This window comes from Vulpes vulpes, chromosome 15 (assembly GCF_048418805.1).
Source record: "Vulpes vulpes isolate BD-2025 chromosome 15, VulVul3, whole genome shotgun sequence".
NCBI classification, from domain to species: domain Eukaryota; kingdom Metazoa; phylum Chordata; class Mammalia; order Carnivora; family Canidae; genus Vulpes; species Vulpes vulpes.
In genome coordinates, this window is record NC_132794.1 from 57,788,934 (window position 1) to 57,816,016 (window position 27,083).

The following is a 27,083-nucleotide window of genomic DNA, read 5'->3' on the forward strand; positions in this document are numbered from 1 at the left end:
GTCCTCTAGACAAAAGGTACAGAAGGCATCAGAGAGTCAGAATAATAGAGATGACACTTTGCTGCCACTCTTTTCTTTCTCTGCAAACATAATTTTTTTTTTTTAATTTTTTTATTTATTTATGATAGTCACACACACACAGAGAGAGAGAGAGAGAGAGAGAGAGAGGCAGAGACATAGGCAGAAGGAGAAGCAGGCTCCATGCACCGGGAGCCCGACGTGGGATTCGATCCCGGATCTCCAGGATCGTGCCCTGGGCCAAAGGCAGGCGCCAAACCGCTGCGCCACCCAGGGATCCCTGCAAACATAAATATTACCTGAGAAGTACTTTCACTGAAGGAGCAATAGATTTATTCATGTTATAATTTAGAAAGGGTAAAAGGGTTCTCTAGGGTATTTTAAAATAGTGCTTTATTTAAATAAAAATTAATTTTCAAACAAGTGACAATAGGAATCAAGACTGTTTTGAAAGTTTCCTTCTGTCTGGAGACCTAAATTCAAGATGAGACTCTGTTAATCTCTTAACTGTTCTCAGCCTCAGCTTAATAATCTTTAAGGAGGAAATAATTTATCTCAGAAGTCTGACAATGACTAAATAAGATAAGGTGCAGGAAAACTTTTCAAACTGTAAAGTAAATAGAAGGTATTATTAGTCAAGTGTTTATTAAATGTCAGTGGAAGAGTTCTATCTTTAAGGGAAGGGGCTGATAAGGGAACTGTGGGTTGGACAGGGGTGGAGGACAGGCATTCCCTGTATCAAGCTGCCATGCAGCCTCAAAAGGAAGCAGTAATCAGCAGGTCTGGACCATAAGAAGTGGAAAATCCACAGAAGACAGGGTTCTACTAACATAACTTCACGTAACACTGTTAGGAAATAATATATCAGGACCAGACTTGAAGTAATATTACTAAAAAAAAAATACAAAAATCCTTATGACAGTTTAGGGAGACCCTAGGAATTCTCAAATATACATAAAAAATTCTCTTTAAAATAATGAGTTTTCTTATGCTATTTCGTGGCTTTTCTAATTCTTAGCTTTGGTTATAATCATAAATCTTGCTATAGTTTTCTAGTTATTCCAGACTGTTGTTTACAAATGGAGAAAATAGTAAAAAATAAACACAAGCAGAAAATGTCTGAGAAAGATAAATTTAAGACAAATAATGTATTAATAACCTAGAAAAAAGCTGGGGGTGTCTTGATAGCTGATAGCCTGATAGCTCAAACTTCACAGGGCTCAAAAAGTTCTGATTCTGGAAAGCTAAGGAAGGAGCTGAGTGGAGAACAGCCTACCCTGATTTTATTTTTAATTATTTTATTTATTTATTTTTTAAAGTAAACTCTACGCCCACCATGAAGCTCGAACTTATGACCCTGAGATTAAGGGTCACATGCTTTACCAACTGAGCCAGCCAGGTGCACAACCTACTCTGTATCAAGGAATGGGCTCTTGTTTGTTTGTTTTAAACCTAAATTCTTGGGTTACCCAAGATACTTTGTATTTCAGAAACTCCTGTTCCTTCCTAATCAGAGCCTTTCCCTGTTCAACTGCCCAGAGACACACAGTACCTATTAGTCAGACACTGCTTTTAACCATTAAGGAGAAAACTCTCTACCTTCATCTTCCTCCTCCCAACAGTTTCTAAAATAAGTTAGAATACGTTTTTACTATAATACCTAGAAAACTAATACTGAGCTATCTTTCTCTACAAGTGGGGTTTGGTGGTTAGGGCACAGGCTTTGGAGCCAAAGATACCTATGTTCAAATCCTGTTCCTGTCAGTTTCTAGTGGGGTGATCTTAGGGAAGTTACTTATATTTCTTAGCTCCAATTTCCTCATCTGTAAAATGGGAACTAAAATACTTACTTGCAGGATTATTTTAAGAATTAAAGCTGATATGTAAAGTACAGGCATTTAAAAAAAATGATGAGAATAATGACAGGAGCCAACATTTGCTGGGTACTTACTATGTGCTGGGCACTATTCTAAACAGTGTACATGAATTACTTCATATAATCTTCATGACAGTCCTATAACATAAATAGTATTATTAACCTCACTCTATAGAGGAGAACACTGAGGCATGGAAAACATACATAACTTGCACACAGCTATATGGTGGCAGATCTAACATTTGAACCCAGGCCATCTGACACTAGAATCCATGTCCTTGCCTACCTTCTAGAGCCTCAGATAGCAGCTACTCCTCCTGTTTCTGCTTAGACTGAACTTTAGCTCATAGGAAATAGCATCTATGAAAAGAAATAACATGAAGCTAGAAGTAATTCCTGAATAAGACTGAATTAAGGTGTCCTTAAGGATGTTCTCTGAGAAAAAGAGAAACTCTAAGCAGGTCACTTGCCAAAACAAGATATTCAAAGCCTTGGGCTGAAGCTTCCCATTACCTTGAGTGATTCATATTCCAGTTCTGCACCTCTAATTTGTGGTCTTTCTTCTTCCTAGGGAAAATGTAAAGTTAAAAACTTTATAAATAAGTAGTTATACTTTAATTGTCACATTTTTCCTCAGAATATTTCCTTACTCTGCAGCAAACAGTGAGGAAAGTTCAGCCCTCACTACATGAACCAAATGCTGTTTGGATAAAGTACTTCTGGGCTGAGTTTCCATTAAAGAAGAGAGTGCAGAAAGTCCCACTCAGTGCTTGGTTTGGGCACGGCCCTGGGGTGGGGTAGCACTGTGTACCTTTGCCTTGCTGCGGAGCACCTGCTCCTCCTTGCGGTCCAGCTCATCCTGCATCACCTGCTTCTCCTGCTCCAGCTCTGTGACCCGCTTCTGGAGCTTGAGGAACAATGACATGTCCAGAGGCACCTTCTTCTCACTTGGCTCCTAAACCCCAAAAATCATAAGATGGTCAAGATGATCCAGAAGCTGTACAAGCCAATGAGAAAATAATGAATAGTCCAACAGAAATATAGGCAAGCTTATAGAAGAAATATAAATGGCGAAGTAATAGACAAATAACATGTCCACCCTAGCTAATGAGTAGAGACATGCAAATTAAACAGTGAGGCATTACTTTACCATCAGATTGGCAAAGACTGGAAAGATCAATAATGCCATGTGTTAGTAACAGCATCTTATATAATACTGGTGGAAGTATAAGTAGGCCTTTTAAGAGGGCAAGTTAGCTGTATTTATTAAAATTTAAATGTGTATACTCCTTAACCTAACAATATACATTTAAGAATTATCCCACAAAAAGTCTTACACAAGTACACAAGAATATGTGGAAAAAGATGTTCATTGCAGCATTTTTTGTAATTGTAAAAAACTGGGGAAAAAAACCCCAAATGCCAGTCAATAGAAGAGCTGCTTAAACTGTAGTATAGTCAAGTTAAAATATTTCATAGTTGTTTAAAAAATGAAATAGATATACACAAGTGGGTAAGTATGTCCTAGATAAAAGTATTAAGTGAAATATACAAGTTGCAAGGAAGTATTTACACTATGATTTTATTTTTCTTAAAAAAACAAATGCCCATGACTGTTAAATATACCCACCACACAGCATACAACAATCTAGAAGGCCAACAATGGTTATCTTGGAGAATGGGAGGTACTATGGGAAAGTTTCATTTTCTACTTTACACATTTCTACATTGGAATTGTTTACAATGAGCATGGACTACTTTTCTATTCAGGAAAAACGATTTTTGAAAAGGTGAAGTGCTAGCATAAATATACTGAGGTTTGACAGAGAAAAGTGGAAAACTAAAATATACATAGCCCTTAATAAGGTGAAAAATAACCTAGTAGCATCTGACAAGTATGTCAGTTGGTTCTAGAAGAGAAGCACGGGGAGAACTACTAGTATAAACAGAGATACACTAAAGCTGAGCAAAGGGAAAGAGAAACCACCATCATGGAAGTTGAGACTGCTGTAAGTGTTATACCTTGTTTACTTCAGGTTTGAACTTTTATTTTTTTTATTTTTTTTGCCCCTATTTTATTTATTTATTTATTTATTTATTTATTTATTTATTTGATTATAGTAGGAGGTTTGAACTTTTAATGAGGTAAGGAGAGAAAGAGTTGTGTCATAAGATTTAATGGAAACAATAGAGTCTCTTTTTGTTAGAGAGAGAACAGCAATAATGAATGGTCAAAGTAAAATTCTTTATTGATTAGTGTGCCTCATATTTCAGATTTTCAATTTTTTAAAAGGCTTTTATTCAGACATAAAAGCAAAATGAGCTTATTTCATTTTAAGAGAGAAGGAGGAGGGTGGACAGAGGGAGAGGGAGAGAGAAAATCTCCACTATGTGTGGAGCCTGATGCAGAGCTCGATCTCACAACCCTCATGTCATGAAATCAAGAGTCGGACACTTAACTGACTGAGCCACCTGGTGCCCCAAAATAAGCTTTTTATAAAGTTCAGGAAGTAAGTACAAAGAAAAAAAAATAAAACCATAATCATACCCCCAGAGAAAACCTACAATTTTTGTCCTTCTTTTTTTTATAGATTTAAGTAATTGGAATATTTTCATTATAATGTTGTATTGTCTTTTAAATTTAGCATTATATCACGTTTCCAAATTTACAATATATTTGAAACCATAATTTTTAATAGCTAAACTGTCATGTGTACCATTATTTACTTAGCTGTTACCTAACTGATGGGCACTGAAGTTGTTTCTAATTTTCTGCTACTGAAATATACTAAAATAAATATCCTAGTACATAAATACCTAAATATTAATGTTTTTAAGTCTGCTAAATTAGTTTCCATTTCCATCCAGCAACCACCACTTTGCCTGGAACAACAATGACTGTTATCATTAAAAAAAAAAAAAAAGGCTCAATTGATAGACCAAAAGTGTATTTAATTAAAGATTTAATTCACATTTCTTTGCCTTTTGTTGAGGTTGAATACTTTTTATATTTGTTAGCTATCTTTAGTCTTTTGTGAATTCTTGTCCTGAATTCAGTGTTGCTTCAGTTCTAAAAAGACATCTCAAAAGAATCAATTAAACTATGTAATGGGGCATTTATCTGTAGGCTATTGGGGTCATTAACCCACAGACTAGCTAGACCTGGACTGCTTCTTACTGTCCACCCCTGTAATGTTCAACAGTAAGAAAAAGTTTAGGTATAAGATCTTTGCCATAAAGTCTGTCCTGACTGAGCAGAATCGATACAACAGCCTGCCTGAATGTAAAATTACTATAGATTTTCATTCATATTAAAACTCATTTCTATACATCCCACAAATATTTGCAGTTCAGCTTATTTACAAGGTAAACATTCCATTCATGTGTTTTTAATGTTGGTTCATCTATTAATGAAGTATGTGTCCCTGAAAATTTTAATTATTTAATCTCTTTTTTTAAAAATTTTTATTTATTTATGATAGTCACACACACAGAGAGAGAGAGAGAGAGGCAGAGACACAGGCAGAGGGAGAAGCAGGCTCCATGCACCGGGAGCCCGACGTGGGATTCAATCCCGGGTCTCCAGGATAGCGCGCTGGGCCAAAGGCAGGCGCCAAACCGCTGCGCCACCCAGGGATCCCTTATTTAATCTCTTTTTACGCTATAATAGACTTCACCTCACAACTTCATTCATTGTACCTAAAACGTCACCATTTGGGAATCATCCCTCTCAATCTTGAACAGGCATTTCATTTAAAAGGAATCTTCTCATTAAAATGGGATGGGGTGGGGTGCCTGGGTGGCTCAGTTGGTTAAGCATCTAACTCTTGATTTTGACTCAGGTCATGATCTCAGGGTTGTGAGACTGAGCCGGGTGTCGGGCTCTATGCTAGGTGTGGAGCCTGCTTATGATTTTCTTTCTCCCTTTCCCTCTGCCCCCCACACAGCCTGGGCTAGTGTCTGCTCGCTCTCAATCTGTAAAAAAACATTAAAAATAGGATGAGGTAACTCTTTAGATATTAGCAAATACTACATAAAGAATTAGTTGACTGCCGGATAAGAGCAAAACCCTGTAGATAGGAATACTAAAATAGGAGATGAAATAACACAAAAAAATAACATCTGACAACTGCAAAATTGCTTGAGGCACAATGACTGGTAATTATTTAAGGGTGCTCTGCCCAGTGCCCATTCTTATCCCTAATGATACATCTAGTTAGAGATACCACTTCTTCTCCATGCCACATGAGCAAGAAGGAATATTGGGCCACCTGGCTGAGACAAGTTTCTGAGGTTTTGCTTTGCTTTCTTTCTGTAAAAAGGACTTTATCATCCATGGCTTTTCTAAGAGTGAAGCTTTGAAACTGACCTAAAAAATCATGGTCTCTCATCCAAGGAAAATCCGGAAGACAAGAGAATTTATTCACAAAATTACCAGCATAGCTCTGCAATCATTCTGGAATTATTGCTAACAACAGCTGAGACGGTTGTGGTGACCTTCTCCCTGGGTTTGACAGGTGTGAGGAAGCAGAAGGACGGAAGCAGAACTGGGATAATTAGTCAGTGACTACTAAGAAAGCTGCATGACAGCAGGGAGAAGCAAAGGTTCCAAAAGAATGCCACTCCAGACCATGAAGTGGGCGTGGGAGGGCTGCACAGCAGGTGGAGCTGGCAGGTGAGTTCTCCAGAGGGAAACAGCAATGGAGGCGCCAGCCCAACTTGTGAACAACAAATCACAGGTTTGGCAAAGCTAGAAAGACATCAATTCTTTTTTTAACATCAAATTTTGCTATCATTACATGACTGAGGCTGGAATTCCATGTTTCAAAACAGTATGAAAAATTCTTCTCTATTTTAATAAAAAAAAAGAATCAATTCATAACCAAGAGTGGGCCCATTATTTTCCTGGGACCAGATTCTGAAGGAGCTGCTTGGGAGTACTATACATAGTAGAAATGCTTCTTTATTTTGTTAGGGGCAATTTGTAAACCTGGCCATTACAGAACTAGTTGCAGTGAGGAATGCAAACCTGGAGGTCAAAAGTAATCAGAAGTGCAAATGCACAGCCATAGTCTTAGTCTGATACTTCTCTCCCATCCAACTTCCTTTCTGATAATCAGTCTCTCTTTTTCTATTGCAAGTTTTACAGATTTCTATCTTTCTGACCACACCCAATCAGAACTGTAGGATAGTCACAGGAAGCCTATTTATTAGAACAAAAACATGGATTTATTGAATGCTTACTATGTATCAAACATTGTTAAAAGTGCTTTAAAAGAATTATCTCAATCTTCAAAACATCACTCTAAAGTAAGATAATAATCATAGCATATCACTTCATAGGTGAGGAAACTGCGGCACAGAGAGACTGAGCCTCAGGTTATGGACATAGTTCCAAGGAGGAGAGTTACTGTAGTCTGTCCAATAGTCAAGACAACCCTTCTAACTAGAGCCAGCCACACTTCAGTTGCATACACTTAGTAACAAGGAATAATATGACTAGTTCAGTGAAAAGCCTTTCCCATTATTGAGAGAAGATTTCCAGGTGCATGACCTACTGCTGATGGTCAATACATATGAAGGACAATACACAGTATTCCAGATCTGTCTGTGACTTCAGCACAATTCATACTTCATTATTTAAAAGAGATGAGCAAAATACTATATCCAACTCTAAACTAACTTTTTTTTTTAAGTAGGTGCTACGCCATTGTGGAGCCCAACTCAGGGCTTGGACACACGATCCTGTGATCAAGACCTGAGCAGAGATCAAGAGTTGGATGCTAACCAACTAAGTCAACCAGATGCCCCTAAACTAACTCTTAATTTGAAAAAAGATTCAGTGGAAATATGGGTGAGAATTAGAAACAAAAAGGTTAACTCTCCCCTCAAATCTGTAAGAATTAGGACACAACTTGAAAAGAGTAGAGACCCCAACAAATATCATTACTAGTAAAAATTAGGTAAAGCACAGAGGAGTTTTTGAGGTTAAAAATGTAATGTCCTTAAACAAAACTATCAATAAGAAGCCTCTTTGCCCTAATTCTTTTTTTTTTCCCCTAATTCTTTTTTAAAGATTTTGTGTATTTATTTTGGAGACAGAGAGAGAGGAAAGGAGGATAAGCAGGGGTAGGAGCAGAAGGAGAAGGACAAGCAGAGTCCATGCTAAGCACAGAGCCTGATATGGGGCTTGATCCCATGACCTGAGCTGAAATCAAGAGTTGGATACCCAACTGACTAAACCACCCAGGCAACCATGCCCTGAGTTTAATACAAAATACTTTGCAGCAAATACACACTTTTTGTCATGGTTTTCCCCTCCCTTGCAGGAACTGTTCGAGTTGTATTAGACTGAAGCCAATAGTTTGTAAACATACTTCCCTCCGACTGCTGGGAGTGAGTGCTCCCATTAAGACCAACCAGATACAATCCTAAAACTTTCATATCCACTGGAGGCTCAGAGGCTATAATTTTGAAATCTTCAAGATCTAACTTGGTGGTAGTCTCCAAAGATGGTTACAAATGATTGCTCCCAACAAATGACTGCTCCCAACACAAATGTCTTTTCTCCCATCAAGAGATGAAGTCCACTGCCTTTCCCCCAAGTCTGGGCTGGCCTTGTAATTTCCATGACATAGACTGTGGCAGAATTAGCACTGTGCTGGTTCTGGGCCTGGCCCCAAGAGCTCTGGTATCTTTTGCTCTTACACTTTTAGAGTCCATTCAGCATGCCACTGAACAGAGAAGTCACCTGGAGAGGCCCGAGGTTCTCTTCCTTGGGCTGGGATGCAGGGAGGTGCTCCAAGTACCAAGAGTTTACAAACTATTGGCAATACCACGTAAAGCAGAAAAACTGTCCAGTCAAAATCCAAAGAGTTGTGAACATTAATAAATTGCTGTTGCTTGAAATCCCTGCAGTTTGGGATGATTTGTCACAAGCAATGAATAACAGGAACAACCTCTATCCTGCTATATGGTGGCCATAAAACTCTATCAACAGTCTACAGTTTAATGTTAGCAGTAGAGAGAAGCGACACTGCAGCACTACGTGTAAAACCCCCGCATGGGAGCAAGTAGAGTATGGAGCTCCCCACAGACCAGCCTCAGTTAGAATACTGGTTCAGCCACTGACAAGCTGGGACCTTGGATAAGTTAACTTAGGGTTCTTGAATGTATGATGCCAACTATATGACATTTTTCCTTAAAATAAACAGAATGAGATGGCAGAAACTTTTCCTTCCTGAGTAAAACTAAGACAAAGGAAAGAATCATTCAATTTTCTTCACCGTTCGGCCAGAAGCATTCTATTTCCGGCTTGGCCATTTTCTCAGAACATAATATAAAAATAGAAGAATTTTGCCTGAATTACCCATTAGTGAAACTAATATCATATTTGAAAAGAAGATCTGAGAATTGGTTTGGGAACAATCTACCTTAAAGTCACTGTACTCTTGGAGTTACAGTAATGTATCATTTTGATATCATACCATATAACACAAACACTAAGGCAGATTTATAAGCTATTTTTCTTGCATTTTTGTGGACAAAACTTACATTGGTAAAAACTATTATCAAACAGAAGCAGCAGTTTTGTTAAACTCTTGGCCTCTGTTATTTATAATTTTCAAGGACAAAAGCCTTACTATTAAAACAATTTACCTCAGTCTGAAATAAATTTATGATGGGTTATGTTTTTTTGTAATAAGACATGTTAAGATGAGAAAGGGAATTACAAAAGGGAAAATCATGTCATCAATATTACATTAAAAATTAAAATGCCTATTGGCCAAAAAACATATGTAATAAGTTATGTAAGTACATATAAGACAATATATGTAATAATTAATATGCTAATTAAGCACCCATTGGTGATTTATGAAATTATAAAGAGTTTGAAACAACTTTTACATTTATGGACAATGAGGTCCATTCTGCAATGGAAATGCTTTCTGTTAAGAACAGCATGGTCACATCCTACTTTTAGTGATAGGTATCTAAAATGTACCTCTGTCCTCAAGGGCATATCTTCAGTTTCTGCAATTTCAGAGCTAAAGGTATATTCAGACTCATTGCTGCTGTGGGTGGAGTCTGTTCTCTTGTGTCCAGGCTTAGGCACGTTCTGCAAGGCAAATAAACCAAGTAGAATTAATACTATAAAATTAAACCAGTTATAGCTAAGAGAGCATCCACCTTAACTTGGTTCTAACCCTCACTCACTGACTTATTGCTCTTTTGCCCAAATAGTCTGTTCCATTTTGTCCTTACAAACTCTTACAAAAGGGTTACTTTTTGAGCTCCTCAAAAAGAGAGAAAGATGCGCCAGCAGGGCATGACAAAAATAGTCAAAAAACCAAGTGTTCAAACAAAAATCACCTGTGATTATTAGCAGAGTCCTCTTTTTTTTTTTTTTTTTAAGATTTTATTTATTTGAGAGAGAGAGAGAGAGGGACAGAGAGAGAGAGAGCAGGGGGAGGGGCAGAGGGAGGAGGACAAGCAGACTCCCTGCTGAGCAAGAGAGCCTGATGTGGGGCTCAATCCCAGGACTCTGAGATCATTACCTCAGTTGAAGGCAGATGCTTAATTGACTTTAGTCACCCAGGTGGCCCCCAATTTGGGTTTTTATTTTTTATTATTTTTATTATTATTTTTAAAGATTTATTTATTTGATGGAATGAATGAGACAGCAGAAGCAGGGGAGCAGCAAAAGGAGAAGGAGAAGCAGGCTCCCCACTGAGAAGACAGCCTGATGTGGGGCTCGATTCCAGGACCCCGAGATCACGACCCAAACCAAAGACAGACATTTCACCAACTGAGCCACTCAGGCGCCCCACTCTTTGGGTTTTAAAGTTGTGAGTGGCCCATCAAACTGGATGAAGTGTAGGTATAAGAACCTTAGCAACCGGGATCCCTGGGTGGCGCAGCGGTTTGGCGCCTGCCTTTGGCCCAGGGTGCGATCCTGGAGACCTGGGTTCGAATCACACGTCAGGCTCCCGGTGCATGGAGCCTGCTTCTCCCTCTGCCTGTGTCTCTGCCTCTCTCTCTCTGTGACTATCATAAATAAATAAAAAAAAAAAAAAAAAAAAGAAGAAGAACCTTAGCAACCAAACATTGACTTCAGTGTTGCCATTAAATAAAACTTAAAAAAAACTCATGAAATATGTTTAATGATAGCATAAGCATTTTACTGCACTGTATTTGAGCATAAATAGAAAAAAAGGGGGGTTCTACATAGGTGATGATAATTTCTGTCACTTTTGGGCATGAAGTTGAATCTCTGAAGTCAGCAATGGGAAGGATGAGCAGTGCAGAGGCAAGAAAGCTGCTCCAAAAACCTTCTGAAGTCCAGGGGTTATTAATTTATGGAATCCAGGTGACATATTTATGACATGTGGTAACAATAAAATTAGCATTCAGAAAGCTTATGAAGAAACAAACAATCCAATCATGAAATGGGCAAAAGACATGAACAGAAATCTCACAGAGGAAGACATAGACATGGCCAACACACACATGAGAAAATGCTCTGCATCTCTTGCCATCAGGGAAATACAAATCAAAACCACAATGAGATACCACCTCACACCAGTGAGAATGGGGAAAATTAACAAGGCAGGAAACCACAAATGTTGGGGAGGATGCGGAGAAAAGGGAACCCTCTTACACTGTTGGTGGGAATGTGAACTGGTGCAGCCACTCTGGAAAACTGTGTGGAGGTTCCTCAAAGAGTTAAAAATAGACCTGCCCTACGACCCAGCAATTGTACTGCTGGGAATTTACCCCAAAGGTACAGATGCAATGAAACGCCGGGACACCTGCACCCCGATGTTTCTAGCAGCAATGTCCACAATAGCCAAACTGTGGAAGGAGCCTCGGTGTCCATCGAAAGATGAATGGATAAAGAAGATGTGGTTTATGTATACAATGGAATATTACTCAGCGATTAGAAATGACAAATACCCATCATTTGCTTCAACGTGGATGGAACTGGAGGGTATTATGCTGAGTGAAGTAAGTCAATCGGAGAAGGACAAACATTCTATGTTCTCATTCATTTGGGGAATATAAATAATAGTGAAAGGGAACAGAAGGGAAGGGAGAAGAAATGTGTGGGAAATATCAGAAAGGGAGACAGAACATAAAGACTCCTAACTCTGGGAAACGAACTAGGGGTGGTGGAAGGGGAGGAGGGCGGGGGGTGGGGGTGAATGGGTGACGGGCACTGAGGGGGGCACTTGACGGGATGAGCACTGGGTGTTATTCTGTATGTTGGTAAATTGAACACCAATAAAAAAAAATTTATTAAAATAAATAAATAAATAAATAAATAAATAAATAAATAAATAAAATAAAAAGAGAAAAAAAAAACAGAAAAGTTAAACAATTGCAGTCTGTTCCTTTCTGTAGGAGAGGGGGTTAGAGAATGACTTGAAGAAAGAAGGACTAAAAAGGCTGGGTTTTGTGCCCCTCACTCCTAGGGTGCCCCCTGCAAAAAGAGGTGGATAGATTTAGGGGCCTGCATCTCATAGGGTTACTGATTCTGGAAACTTCAGACAGACCTCTGGAAGCTTTTCTCATCTGCCAATTTCCTTTACTACTTCTCCCAGCTGCAGGAGGAGCCAGAAGTCACAAAGAGCTTCTTTGCTTCTTTGCTTCTTTCTCTCCCATATCCAGGCCCATCTATATGACCAAAGGAAAGCCAGCATCTAGGAGCAGGTGAAAGATTCCCGGGCCACCCCAACCTGTACTCCCAGTGCATAAGGAAGACCCAAGAGCACCAGAGCTTCTGAAATTACTGAGCAGGCAGGGAGAAATCAATCCACATAAAGTCAAAGGTGCTCAGATTTACTGTTTACATACACAGGCAATCTTACTTCAAGTTCTTACCCCAGCCAACAATTGTATGGGAAAGTATTTATTAATAAATCGGTTGTGTCATTATGAGAAATAGGTAGGTCCATATAAATACCTTCAAAAAGGTTCTTAATAAGCTTATTAGAGATGAGTGAGACTTCTATTTTCCCTCATGTATGTGTTACTAAGGGATAAGTACCTTAAAGTGTGACTAGAAGCAACATTGTACATTTGCTATTTAATGTAACTTTGGGATACAGGGTAGCGGTAAAATGTTCTGGGTCTGAAGTAAGAGAGAGCTGGGTAGGAATTCTAGGTGTGCCACTTACGTGCTCCTTACCCAACTTCTCCAGGGCTCACTTTCATTAATGGGGAAAAGGTGAATAATAAAATTATCTACCTGATAGGGTTTATGTGAGGGTTAAACTATCAATGTAACAAGGACTCAGTTAATGTTGAGTGATGTTGCCCTAGCGTTAGGACCCTGCAGTGATGTAACAACTCTGCTGTGTGCGGCCTTCTGTTCCCCAAGATTTTAGTCCGTATGCCACACAATTACAAGGACAGACATCCTACTTGATCATCAAGTACCCCTTCAAGATCTGCATCTTGTATCTCCTCTTTTAATCTGTTATGTCTCCAATAATTCCTTCTCTTCTTGAATCTGTTTTACTCCCTTTGTCAAGGTTAATGACCCCATTGTTGACATGCTGGACTCCCTCCTTACTTGGGGTGAATTTTCAAACACTTCATAAGCCTGCATTCCTTTGCCTCATTTATCCTTTCACTGTCTGCTTGAATTTCCTTGGCCCTGGATTTAGTGTTTTCTTCCTTGCCTCTACTTTACAACTGAATGTTCCTGGGGAAAAATCCTACAACACTCTTGGTACCAGGGCCAACAAATCTAGTCCTTTGTAATCAGTGGCATTAACTTTGGCCCATGTTATCACATAGATAACCGGGAGTCCTGAGGCAGTCTATTAATTCCCCTCCTTAAAGTTTCCTGACATCCGTTTGAGGAATCTATTTACCACAAAATGCTTCTAAGCATTGCCACAGTGAGTGCCATCTGCAGAAGAGTGTCAATGAAATATTAGCCAAGTACCCATCTATTAGTCTCAAAGTTTCTACCTAAACATTAAATAGGATATTGCTATTATTTAATTAATCCTAAATTATAAAGTCCATTTTTTAAAATTCTCTGTAATTCTTGGCAAACATTTTCTACAGATTCCAGACTATGTCTGGAGCTAGGAAAGGAGACTTAATGAAGAGCTGAGTAGGAAGCAAGCAGATTCTGATCTGCCTTCCTCTGCTATTTTCCTTTTCTCTCCCTCTGACCATTTTGTTAACCCATGAGGAGTGACAGTGAGTCACAGGCATATAGTGGAGAGGATTATAGGCTGAGAAATCAGAAATAAGCAGCTGAACTGCCCCTGGAACTAGATTATGTCTTTCTTTTTCCACAGCACTGCAGGAACAGAATGGCTAGCAGGCAGAGACTTGCCCAGCAAGAAGTAATAGCCCTGCTAAGTTGCTGGAGGATGGCCATTATTACTGGAGGGTCTTTTCTTTTTTTCTTTTTTTCTTTTTTTATAAATTTATTTTTTATTGGTGTTCAATTTGCCAACATATAGAATAACACCCAGTGCTCATCCCGTCAGTGCCCACCTCAGTGCCCGTCATTCAGTCACCCTCACCCCCCGCCCACCTCCTCTTCCACCACCCCTAGTTCGTTTCCCAGAGTTAGGAATCTTTCATGTTCTGTTGGAGGGTCTTTTCTAGACATGGTTACCTCTTTAAGGAGGAGACACATTAATCTCACGGAGATTTCTGGGCATGTTCAGAAAGTGACATATACATGACGTATTTCTCTCGTTTTATTTTCTGAGGTTCATAAGGCATGCAGTTTTGTTTTGTTTTTTTACAAGGCATGCAGTATTAAAGAATCCAAGAAATCCTTTAGGAAAAAAATCTGTTTCTCTCTGTTTCAACTAGTACTTCCCACATTTATTTGACCCTAATCATTTCTTTGCCTAATGCCACTTATTAATTTCCTAAGTAACTCTAGAACACCTCATGGGACATGAAGCTTAGCTCTACCCATAACCAAAGCATAGATTAACCAAAAATGTTGGCATGGTTATCTGGTAAGAAGAATACACCCAAGAATGGAACTCTGGGGAACATGATATTCAATGACAGAGGAAAAGGACTCTAGAAAAAGCTAAGAATGGGAGAATGTGAGGGAGGAGAGATTTCAACAAGGCCAAGTGCAGCAGGGAGATCAAGGAAGACAAGACATAATGAAAGTCTTTCTGGTTTGTCAGTAAGAGTGATGGTGACCTACTCCTACTTCTAATTTCACTTTGTCACGTATAAATCAGGATAGAGTAATAAGGTTTGAAGTAACAGTCCAACTGTGGCATTTAAATTAGCTTTTTAACTTCTTTGAGAGTAGGTTTCCTCTCTTCCAGATGACAAATTTATTTCATTTCTTTTGTGTTACATAATCTCCTTTATTTTGACTTTTTAAATGCCACATTTTAAAAAACATTGTCCAAGGATCAAGATAAAAGCAAAAGTTGAAGCAAATATTCTAGGCTACAGATATAAAATTATCTTGTTTTTTATAAGAGGTATTTCAGAGCATTTCTAGCCATCTGTACCATTAGGTTACCTTCAAGGCCGATACTTACAGGGAACAAGAGAGCTAGAGAACTCTTTGTTTCCTGACAGTAGGTTAAGTAGAACAGAGAGGCTATGTAGAACTATTAAAAATACAAAAGGTAGCTGGTAGATAAAGAAGAGTTCTTGAAATAGATAATTTAATTACAAATAGAAACTGAATTTTCTTTTTGTAGGAATACAAATTTGAAATTATAATAAAAACTAGCAGAGGAAATAATTATATAAATATATGCTTTCTGTGTAAATTTTACATGAAGTCATTCAATACGTAAGACAAAGTCTTTAAAGTGTTTGACTTTACTAAGTATTCATGAGTAAAGTCATATCATTCATGGGATTTGCTTTACAACAACTCAATCCATTGGATGAGGTAGGTAGGAGGAATAGGGTAGGGGTAGAAATGTGTTGACCATTTTAAGTGTATAGAAATGCAACTGATTTCTGTGCATTGATTTTATATCTTGGCACACTGCTGAATTCCTGTATGAATTCTAGCAATTTTGGGTGGAGTCTGTGATGTGATGACCACTGGGTTTTATACAGAACTGATAAATTATTAAATAATACATCTGAAACCAAAAAAAAAGAAAGAAAGAAAGAAAGAAAAAAAGAAATGTGTTGACCATTTTAGAATTGGGTAATGAGTACATGAAATACATGGGGATTCATTCCACTATTTGCTTTTGTATGTGCTTAAATGTTTTCATTAAAAAAAAAAAAAAGCAAATGTTTGACTCACCACCATCAGAGTCATCTCTTCTTTAAGGTCATCATATCGTTCTTCTAAGCGACTAAACTCATTCAGAAGGTTCTGATACCTCAGTCTTTCATCATTAAGATCGAGTTCCAGTTGTTTTGTTTCTTCCACTAACTTCTTCTCCATAGTCTCTGAAAGAAAACAAAAGGGAAAAGCATAACAAAGATGGCTCTACAGAACTCAAGAGTACAAACATGTATGCTGACTTCCAGTTTCTCTGCAAAGGGTTTCACTTTTAGCACCATGAACTACAAAGAGAATGTAGAGGAAGAAAATATCATGACAAGAAAATATAATAGTTTGTTAATAACAATCATCTACTGAGGTCTTCCATGTACTATGGATTTAGTGCCATTAGCTCATTCACTGTTTACAGCACATCCTTGATAAAGCTCCACTACTCATTGTTTAGTATTTTTTATTTCACTACATTTCAGGCTCTTATAAAACTCTTTTGTCCAAATTAGTATACTCTGTCAAAAAGTCAGAGATACTCCTCACATCTCTGAGGGTGGCGACTTCCCAGTGAAACCAGTTGTCCTATGTTCTGTGTCAACTCTCTGCTCCGTCCCCAGGCTGAGATCTTACAATTTTTCTACCATGTCGAATCACCCCCTCTCCAATCACTCCCCCATTTCAAACCAGATAAAGCCCCCATGCCTGGTCATTTGTGTCACTACTTCTCTTGTGTGCTGCTGGGGGTACCCATTTACCATCCCATTCTGCTGTCTCTGTTGCCAGCAGCTTGCATTTGCCTGAGATGTCATCTGGAGACGAGATGAGCCCCTGACTACAGATAAAGCAAAGCTAACAGCCTCAGATCTCAGCTGTATGTTTTACCTAAATGAGCCAATCAGTCACATTTATAAATGTTAAGCTTCCTAATATTGATAAGGCTCATTTTATTCTCATGTTTTGGAGCTAAATATTAGCTGCCCTGCCTGTTTCGCCTGCTTCACCATTTCTTTCCCTGTCCGCTCCATAAGGGTGTGGGCAGCCAGTATCCTATCACAACTGCTTCCCTGGTGCCCACTACAGTGTTTCCCTAATGTAGGGCTTCAAAAATGTGTAAATGAATGAATGAATTTCTTCTCCTCTAACATTCTATAATTGCCTTTTATTCTCACCAATTTGCAGAAGCTGCATAAAGCTACCAAGAAATGTTCCCTAGGCAAATCCAATGTTAGCTCTTTGTTCTTGTGATCCAATTTCAAGTATTCTCCTCATTCTGGATCTTCTCATCACATTCTGCATCCTAGCAGCCTCCTTTCCATGTGTCAATGACTGTTTTTAATATCAATTTTTTTTCTAGTTTCTTTTCTCCACCTTATCCCTTACTGTGGTCATCCCATAAGGCTTAATTCCAGATTTCTTCTCTTTCCTTTACATTATTCCCTATAATTGGGAGGGAGAAGGTAATGGGGGCAAAAACACAGAGGGCTCTCTTACCATCATAGCTTTAATGGATACCCAAAGGCCTATTTCTATCTGTCTCTCATCTTTAATCTCAATTTGTTTTCAGGACATCTCTACTTGGAGGCCCTACCTGACATTCAAAATTTAACACTAGGGATCCCTGGGTGGCGCAGCGGTTTAGCACCTGCCTTTGGCCCAGGGCGCGATCCTGGAGACCCGGGATCGAATCCCATGTCGAGCTCCCTGCATGGAGCCTGCTTCTCCCTCTGCCTATGTCTCTGCCTCTCTCTCTCTCTCTGTGACTATCATGAATAAATAAATAAAATCTTTAAAAAAAAATTTAACACTGTAACAACTGATCTCATTTATTTTACTCATAAACAGGTACTTCCCCCCCTCAGTTTCCTCATCAGTAATAACACACCATTATTGTTGTAATACCTCATCTCAAAACATCAGGAGATTATTATTCCTTTTCTGAATACCACATCAAAAAGGATAATATTCTGGTGATTTTTTTTTCATAAAATATATCCTCACTCCAACCCATCCCTTTCTCTTTGTCTTTACCACCAATTACTATAGCTTTGATCTTTGTATCATTTAGCCCACATTTATATATATGTGGACTCCTTGTTAATTATCATCATTCTTATCTATCTCACAACTAGCAAATAGAATAAATATCTACATCTAGTTAGTTCTCTATTAAAAAAATTAGAGTTGCTTTTTTGGGGGGTGGAAAAGAGATACTGATCTTGAAAGAATAATAACATTTTTTTAGCAAAAAATAAATACACATAGACATATATACATATTAGCTCACAATTTCTTCCTAGTTCAATAGAATCCTGTAAGCTATAACTAATATATCACACATAAAGAACAAATTAATTTTTAAAAAATTACATAGGATTCTGACTACACATGAATTCACATTTGTACAAAGAAAGACCAGATGACAAGTTCATCAACTAAATCAACCAAAATATTTCCAGTGCTTGCCTCTTGGAACTTCATAAATTTACTGATGACAATGTCAACTTTTTAAAATATTTCAGCTCTAAGCAAAGTTGTAACTTATAAAACCTTGGTCTGCATTTGGCTGGAGTACAGTAGGTTATGCCCACCTGAGCCTTACCTGTCATCTCCTTAGCCTGCTCCACAATAAGGTGATTGAGAGCCTCTTTTTCCTGCTTCAGCAAAGTGTTTTCTTCCTTCAGATTTGACACCAGCTATCAAATAAAACAATACACTCAGGTGGCTGCAGTAGACAGGGGACGCCCAGTACTGGATATAAAAAGCATACCACAGGCCCTCCCTACCTCCATGTCTCTGTGCCTCATTTCTTTACCTCGGTCCATGTAGTCAGTTTTTGAACTTGGCTCAAAACATTGCCCCCTCCAGAGGGTCTTCCTGGAAATTCTCTCCAATTAGGTGTCTCTCCTACAGGACCCTGTATGTGTCTCATCATAACCCTTATAAATAATTTACTTTTACTTCCCTCAGAAACTAGAAATCTCTGGAAGATGGAGATAATTGCTGTTGTTTTACTTTGTACCTTGAGCATTTAGCAATTGCCTGGCACCTAGTAAGTGTTTGCTCTTGAAGGAATGAAAATGCCTTCTCACCTCAACAGCCTAACACAAAGCTTATGGGTACTCATGATTCAGGTATTAAGAGAGATTAAGGAGGTTAAGAAAGATGTGAAAGGCATTTTGGTTCTGGAATTCACTGAATTCCTTCTGAAGCTCCCTGCTACCTGTCTTGAGAAAGAAAACTGCCCTTTTATCTCCTCTTAAGAGTTTTAGAATGTTACAAACTAGTCCTCTTAGTCCATGTCTAAGCACTGGCCTTACAACAGTGTGAAAGTACTTAATGCCACAAAACTGTACACTTAAAAATGGTTCAGGTAGTAAATTTTATGTTATGTATATGTGTATTTTGCCCCCCAAATCACACACATACACATGCAAACAAAACATTTCGCCCTTTCACTTTCTAGTTCCCAGTTGGATGAGGAACTCAAAACCAAAGGTTAACTCCGCAAAGTTTATGGCTTACTCAGTTCACCTATGAAATAATGTGTGCTTGTGATGACTGAAATCTGAATTCCTTTCTCTAAGCATAAATTCAAGGAACTCTTAGAGTGATAGCTTGTTTTCCTTCCCTCCGTCCTTCCTTTTTAAGGTAAGCTCTATGCCCAACATCATGTTCAAACTATGACCCCAAGATCAAGGGTCACATGTTAATGCAATAGCTTTAATAATAAAGAGAAGGTTATCAAGAGTTCAGAGATAGAGAAAGGGAGCTCTGTGACTAAGGACCCCTAAAGACCAGGGAATTAGATGGTAACACTGTGCCACAGCAGAAGTCGGTCCAGAAGGTATTCTTTCTGATGGCCCAGTCTCTTCCCTCCATACTGATATGGCCTTAACAGCTGCTCTCACTAGAAAGGGCGGAACTCCTGACATGCTCTTGAGAGAAACTGCTCTTTGTCAGGGGTGTGCAGCCAATAAACTGTAGTGCTTTTACAAAACACACGTGCCTCCCCCATACTTCTAAAGCCTGGGCAGCTATCTTTTTAAAAACTCTTCAGTAGATTCAGATACACACTCCTGGTTACAAAGAAGAGTTCTAGAGTATCTTCTATTCTCCTTGATCAGAATGATTGGGAATGTAGCTTTCCTGACCATAAAGCTGGCTGTCACAGTGAAATTTTTTTCATTCTTCCCAATTACTATATTCCGCTCAAGAGAATTAATGGTGGTATCTATAGCTGCCTCTGGGAAAAGCAGAAGATAATCAAATAAAAGAGAAAGGAAAAATCTGAATCTCTTCAAGTGTGCCATTCTTTCAGACTAGAAAGGTATCAACTTGACTTTGAATAAGAAAAGAGAATACTCCTTTTCTTCTTTTTAAAGATTTTATTTATTTGAGAGAGAGAGAGAGAGAGAGAGAGAGAGAGACAGAACACACCAGAGAGCACAAGCAGGATGGAATAGCAGAGGGAGAGGGAGAAGCAAGCTCCTCTCTGAGCAGGGAGCCTGACGTGGGACTCCATCCCAAGAAGCCCCTGGGATCATAACCTGAGCCGATGGCAGACACTTAACTGATTGAGCCACCCAGGTGCCCGAGAAGAGAATACTCCTATCAAGCTTAAATACTCTTAAATACTTCAGATTCCTCTTCAAGAATCTGTGAAGAGCTTCTGTAGACTCAAGAAATGAAAAAAAAAGAGTTCTTAAACCTCAAGAGTATCCCTCTGAATACCTATTTGAATTCTGATGAATAAGCTTACTATGTCAAAATAACATATTAATGCCATTGCTATCTCTGTATATGGAGCCCAGATCTGCTAGAGATACAGGAAGAATTATTAAGACCCTGAACACCATGGGAAAATTGCAATTTTATTATCTACCCTATCCCATCTGAATTGCACCTAAGTGCCTTCTGAGGTTCTCACTGCATACGCTGTGTTAATATTCAGAAACCAGTACAGGGGAGCCTTGGTGGTATGGCTGGTTAAGAGTCCAACTCGGTTTGGGCTCAGGTCGTGATCTCAAGGTTGTGAGACGGAGCCCCGCATCAAGCTCCACGCTCAGCCTTCTCCCTCTCTCTCTCTCTCCCTCTGCCCATCACCCTACGGTTGCACTCTCTTAAATAAATAAAATCTTAATATATATATATATATTTAGAAGTCAGTACAGATAAAGTATAGGAAATTGGAAGCCTTGTCAGTAGCTACAGCCAATAGTCATCTCTATTTTCATTTGAAGGTGGTAATACTAGTAGAATTTATGAAAATCTATCACTTTTTTCAAGTAAGCTTTATGTTGAGGTACTTTTATTTTGCTTAAATAACACATTGCATTGGTGCTTAAGAACCTTAATGTTTTCTGTACTTAATAAAGTTTTGATGTAAACTTTGATATAAATTTGTAATATAAAATCACCAATCTATAAGCATTGTTGTTGTTCTATCTGAATAGCAGCTCTTGGTTACAATTAGTGTTTCGACATTTGGATTTCTCCCACTTGGACTTCTTACACAGCCTTACTGCAGATTTCCATAAAGATCTGTACTGTACTATCAGCTAGTGACATTTCATTGCTTGACTGACTTCTTACTCGTTAACTCTTTTGATGAACAAGAAGTCTACTCATCCAGATCTATGTATTTAAAGGAAAAGAGGACAGAGTAGGTACTTGGTCATGAATTCTCACAATACTGCTTTGCCTCTGTTCTTACTAGAGTCAAAGGTTCTACTAAAAGAACTACTCATCCATCATGTGGGAGAAATGCTTGGAAAACACTAACAATGAACAGTAAACAACTGACATTTGTATTTTACCTTTGATTGAAACCAACCTTGAGCCACATGGGCCAGGTCATGATGACAGCACATTTCCTCTGTGAAAGGAGTAGATGGGGTTATAAAAAAGAGCTCCTACCTGCTCAGTTTCCTGTTTGTATTTATCTGCACGTTCCTCAATAGATTTTTTCTCTGACTGAGTTTGTTCCAGGTCTTTCCGGAGTTTGGCGATTTCTTCCTGCAGACTGAGGACCCGTCCAGTAGCAACCTTAGCCTCCTCCTCACTTAGTTGAAGACGCTCTAAGTCACTTCGTAGTTTCTCAGTCTCTGAGTTATATATTCCTTCCAGAGTAGTCAGTTTCTCCATGAGGCATTTGTAGTCTTTGTTCTTTTAAACACACGCATAAGTAACAATAGGTAAATATATATATCAAATGCATTTTGAGAAAACTGTATTTATTCATCATATTCATGCTATATCATCATAGCACTGCTGTAGTATCTAACCAAAATACTAACCACAACCTTTACAATCAATACCCTCATAATGATACAAAAAGGAAACAGGGAGAATTAATTCTGTTTTATATCATGAGCAACATGGATATGATTCTCTCATGGTCACAAGGTGAGTTACCACAGTAAATTCTTAATTTCCTGATTCCTAAACCAGAAATAGATCTACACTTGCTTTTGAAAATAAATCAGTGTTCTACCAAAAGCCATATGCTAGTCAGGTGATTCATAAAAATGATACAATGGCCTCAAAATCACAAGTTACTTACAAAATTCTTTATTACCTCAAAATTCCTCCCACTCCTCCCTCTTCCTGATGAGTCCTGCTTTATTATGTTTTCCCCTCCTTAGTATTTATGTATCGTTAATTAGCATTATATCATTTTCCTGTGCTAAAATATTACTTAGTAACTATCTCTAGGAAATAAAACTAGCCCTGCAAATAGACTATCTGCTTCTCAGAAGCATGGACATCTTCCTGCCTCTTTTACCATATCTCACTGTTAAACAACTTATATGTAAAAAAAATTATACTTTATGCAAATGAGTAATGATGATGAAAGAGATTTATAAAGTATAAAGTACAATACGACTCTTGGTCATAAATAACTTGGAGTGCTAAGAAATCTGGCTGTATTCTCAGAATAATTTCCTCCCTTAGTCCTTGCAAGTATAACCTTACCTATGAGCTTGTCACTATTTCCATAATGACATTAGTGTCATTATTATTTTACTTTTTTGCTATGATTGAAAAGTAAAGCCAAGGGGAAACACTGCTGAAATTAATCCCAGTGGAGTTCTTTAGGCATGCCCCACTCTCAGGGCTTTTGAATAAAACACACCTGCTCATCAACTTTGCGCTGCAGCTGCATAATCTTGTTCTCCATGCCGATATGGAGCTTCTTATAGCGCTCAACAGAGCGAGCTTCAATCTTGAGCTTCTTCAACTCGCGCTTGGCCATCATCCGCCGGAAGCAGCACTGCAGGTAGATGATGGCATGCATGCTTCTCTTGTAGCGGGTGCGAGCCAGCCAGCCCCGGACCCACTTCTGAATGATAACTGCTTTGTGCTCACGGAGCATCTGCAGAGAAGGATAAGTACAGGTAACGTCAGACCCTGGACTAGACTCAAAGTTCAACATTATCAACCCACATATGAGGAGGAGAATCCATAAACTGCCTAGGTGGAAAGATACAAAAATTGAACCAACAATACACTATATGGATTTTACATATCACAAACTTATGCAGGCACAAAATTATTTTATTTTAAGATTTATTTATTTTAAAGATTTTTTTAAAATCTTTTTAAAGATTTATTTATTTATTTTATTTATTTATTTATGAGAGAGAGAGAGAGGCAGGCAGAGACTCAGGCAGAGGGAGAAGCAGGCTCCATGCCTGGAGCCTGATGTGGGACTTGATCCCGGGACTCTAGGATCTCGCCCTGGGCCAAAGGCAGGTGCCAAACTGCTGAGCCACCCAGGGATCCCCCACAAAATTATTTTAAAAGGCGATTTGAATAGTAGAATTTAAAATGTGATTTGAGAACCATACTCATGTTATATGTTTACATATGATGATAAGCAGAGTATATACATAGAAGCTGTCTAAATTAAAGGCACTAGAATACTAAAAGGAGAACAATTCTAAAAAGAAAGAAAAAAAACATTAGGTATCTTATTGGTGTATGATTTTTGTTAGCAACAGATGATCCCCTGTAAAATGAACAGAACTGTGTGGTATTAAAATAAAAGACTGACCCACCACCTTTACTCCTGATACCATATCACTGTTCATTGGGTGTATGCTTGAAGATATGAGGTATGAGTAGTAAGCTGACTATAGAAGCCAACACTAGGGATACTGCAATATCTACTACTAATTTACTGACTCTTCCTCTAAGAAACAAAAAAATGACACTCTTGTTTGCCATATTTGAGGAACATTATTTTTAAGGATTTCCCATTGCTATTTCAAATGTAGCAGGAATCCACTTATGAAATCAAAGGTGGTAGGGATGGAGCTTTAAAAGAAAAATAAGGGCAGCCCCGGTGGTGCAGTGGTTTAGTGCCGCCTGCAGCCCAGGGCATGATCCTGGAGACCCTGGATCGAGTCCCACGTCAGGCTCTCTGCATGGAGCCTGCTTCTTCCTCTGCCTGTGTCTCTGCCTCTCTCTCTGTCTCTATGAATAAATAAATAAAATCTTTAAAAAATAATTAAAAAATAAAAGAAAAATAAAAGATTAAGTGAACTAATCTTAATTTTGATTTTATATTGTATTTTCTAAAAAAAGAAAAAAAAAAAGATATTCTCCTAAACTTAAAACAACTAATAGCAAAAATGTTGCTTTATGAGATGAATTTGTCAGTAATGAACATCAGGTAGGGATGGTATAAACAATTTCCAGAAATGATAAAGAAAAAATTCTCTAATTAAAAAAAAATTCTTGAACTTTAAATCCTTCCAAGTCTATGATTTTATGAAATGACTCTTGTATAACTGATACTTAAATATATGCATTTAAGTATTAGCAATTATGACAAATGGACATAATGTACCTCTTATGAAACTTTTTACATGTAAAAATCTCTATTCAAATAGACAGTAGTTTAATAAAATCATTAAAAGAACAACTTTGATTTTTAGACTATTTAACAAAGAAAAAATGTAACATTCTAGAAAATACATTTAAGAAATAAGTGGCTAAGTCTTACATACAAAAAAAAAAAAAATCATAGGTGTTTAGGAGACCTTAATCATCTGTTTGGCAATTGAAGGCTGCCCTTTTCAGCTGTTCTCCTAATGCCAAAGCAGCCTTCAGCTTCCACCCAGTGCAGTCACCGTGCATCCTGCTACAGTGAGACCAGCATACTGAGCTCCCCCTGAATGTCACAGTCCTGAGGGAGCCCTTTGTCTTATCTGGGTGACTAGTGACCAAATGGATAAGAATCCGTGATGGAAACTGAAGGCTTTCAAACTTTAAAACTCAGGACACAGTGGCAAAGCTATTAATACCAGTTTTCCTATGCCATTTCCTTCTCTCCATGTTACTTTGAGCATTGATCCATTTCTGAAATTTCAGTCAAATGGAAACAGTATATAAGTAGAGCTTTCACTCCCAAACTCAAGTCCATCACTGAGTCAAAGAAGTGAATAATACCTGCTCTCCCTTTAAGACCCCCAAATCCCATGAAGGGGAAGCTTGGACTGGACACAGCTGAAGGAGAACTGACAGGGGTGCTACTGGCCTGTATGTGAGCTAGTCTCTACCTGCCACCCCCATGTGTCCAGTCACAGTGGGGATTGAGTTGGCCAGAGTCTGTCTCTGCTAAACTGATGGCCTCCTAGCCCAGTTCAAATATTCCTGAGGAAAACAAGAGGGGAACCAGTTTGTTGTATCTAAAAGGTCAAGTTTAATAAGGCTTTTACCCTCCCTGAAAGCTCATGCCTATACAGAAAAAGCACCAGAAGGTGTGGCAGAGAGAAAGACCCGGAGTAGCTGTCTTCAAATTTTCTTCAAAACATAGCTATAAAATATGCTCATTTAAAGCATCAACTGTCCATATTTCTTTGTTGTCTAAAATTATTTCAAAATAAGAGTAAAATAAACACATAAATGAGACTTGGCCACGCCCAAGCACTGCTTGTTACCAGAGATATGTCCCTCAAATCACTCTGATGCTCCTTCTAAAGGTGATGCCCACTGAGCTCTAAGATCTAGACTGTCTTTCTGACTTATTGAGAATATACCCTAAAGGACTCAAAACCTTGCCAAAATGAGAGATTAAAATCTTCCATCAAGGAACGCCTAGATGGCTCAGTCAGTTAAACATCTGCCTTCGGCTTAGGTCATGGTCCCAGGGTCTTAGGATTGAGCTCCATGTCGGGCTCTCTGCTCAGTGGGGAGTGAGCTTCTTTCTCCCTCTTCCTCTGCCTGCTGCTTCACCTACCCATGATCTCTCTGTGTCAAATAAATAAATAAAATCTTTATAAAAAAAAATCTTCCATCAATTAGATCATATACTGTCAGAGGTGAGATCAAGATTAATCTGGTAATCTATTATCTAGTCATTTGATTATTGCTAGATATAAAGATTACTTAAAAATTTCTGGAGCATCATATTCTAGTCAATACAACTTTTAAGCACATTAATGTAATTTATTTCCTTTTCACTATGCTAAATTCTTCTAAAGTTGTTTCATTCTTGGTACAATCTTCTACCCATCTATCATATTAGTCTACCTATTCAAAACTCATCACAGTCAGCTGAATAAAGGCCCCCAAAGACATCAGAACCTCATCCTTGGAATCTGTAAAGATTATCTTATTTGGGAAAATGGTCTTTGCAGATGTGATTAAATTAAGGGTCTTGGGGAACCTGGGTGGCTCAGTCAGTGAGCTTCCAATTCTTATTTCAGCTCAGGTGGTGATCTTAGGGTTGTGGGGTTGAACCTCGCTTTCTGGCTCCATGTTGTCTGCAGAATCTGCTTGTCTCTCCCCCTCCCCATGCTTGTGCACGCACTCTCTCTCTCTCCCCACCAAATAAAAAATCTTTAAAAAAAATTAAGGATCTTGAAATAGGAGGATTATCATGGATTATCTGGGTGGGCTTCAGATCCATCACAAGCATTCTTA

At 38.4% G+C, this 27,083-nt stretch overlaps 1 protein-coding gene across 4 annotated transcripts in view; it reads right to left on the reverse strand.

Moving 5' to 3' along the window:
* MYO5A (myosin VA) overlaps positions 1 to 27,083 on the reverse strand; it is a 199,002-nt gene that overhangs the window by 39,145 nt on the left and 132,774 nt on the right. For all 4 annotated transcript variants that reach the window (XM_072738571.1, XM_072738570.1, XM_072738569.1 and 1 more), the window contains exons 21-27: positions 23,287 to 23,526; positions 22,068 to 22,316; positions 18,751 to 18,844; positions 16,176 to 16,324; positions 9,900 to 10,013; positions 2,706 to 2,849; positions 2,408 to 2,461 (exon numbers count right to left, since the gene is read on the reverse strand). In XM_072738571.1, coding sequence (XP_072594672.1) covers positions 2,408 to 2,461; positions 2,706 to 2,849; positions 9,900 to 10,013; positions 16,176 to 16,324; positions 18,751 to 18,844; positions 22,068 to 22,316; positions 23,287 to 23,526 — 1,044 coding nt within the window. The remainder of the gene's footprint in view (positions 1 to 2,407; positions 2,462 to 2,705; positions 2,850 to 9,899; positions 10,014 to 16,175; positions 16,325 to 18,750; positions 18,845 to 22,067; positions 22,317 to 23,286; positions 23,527 to 27,083) is intronic.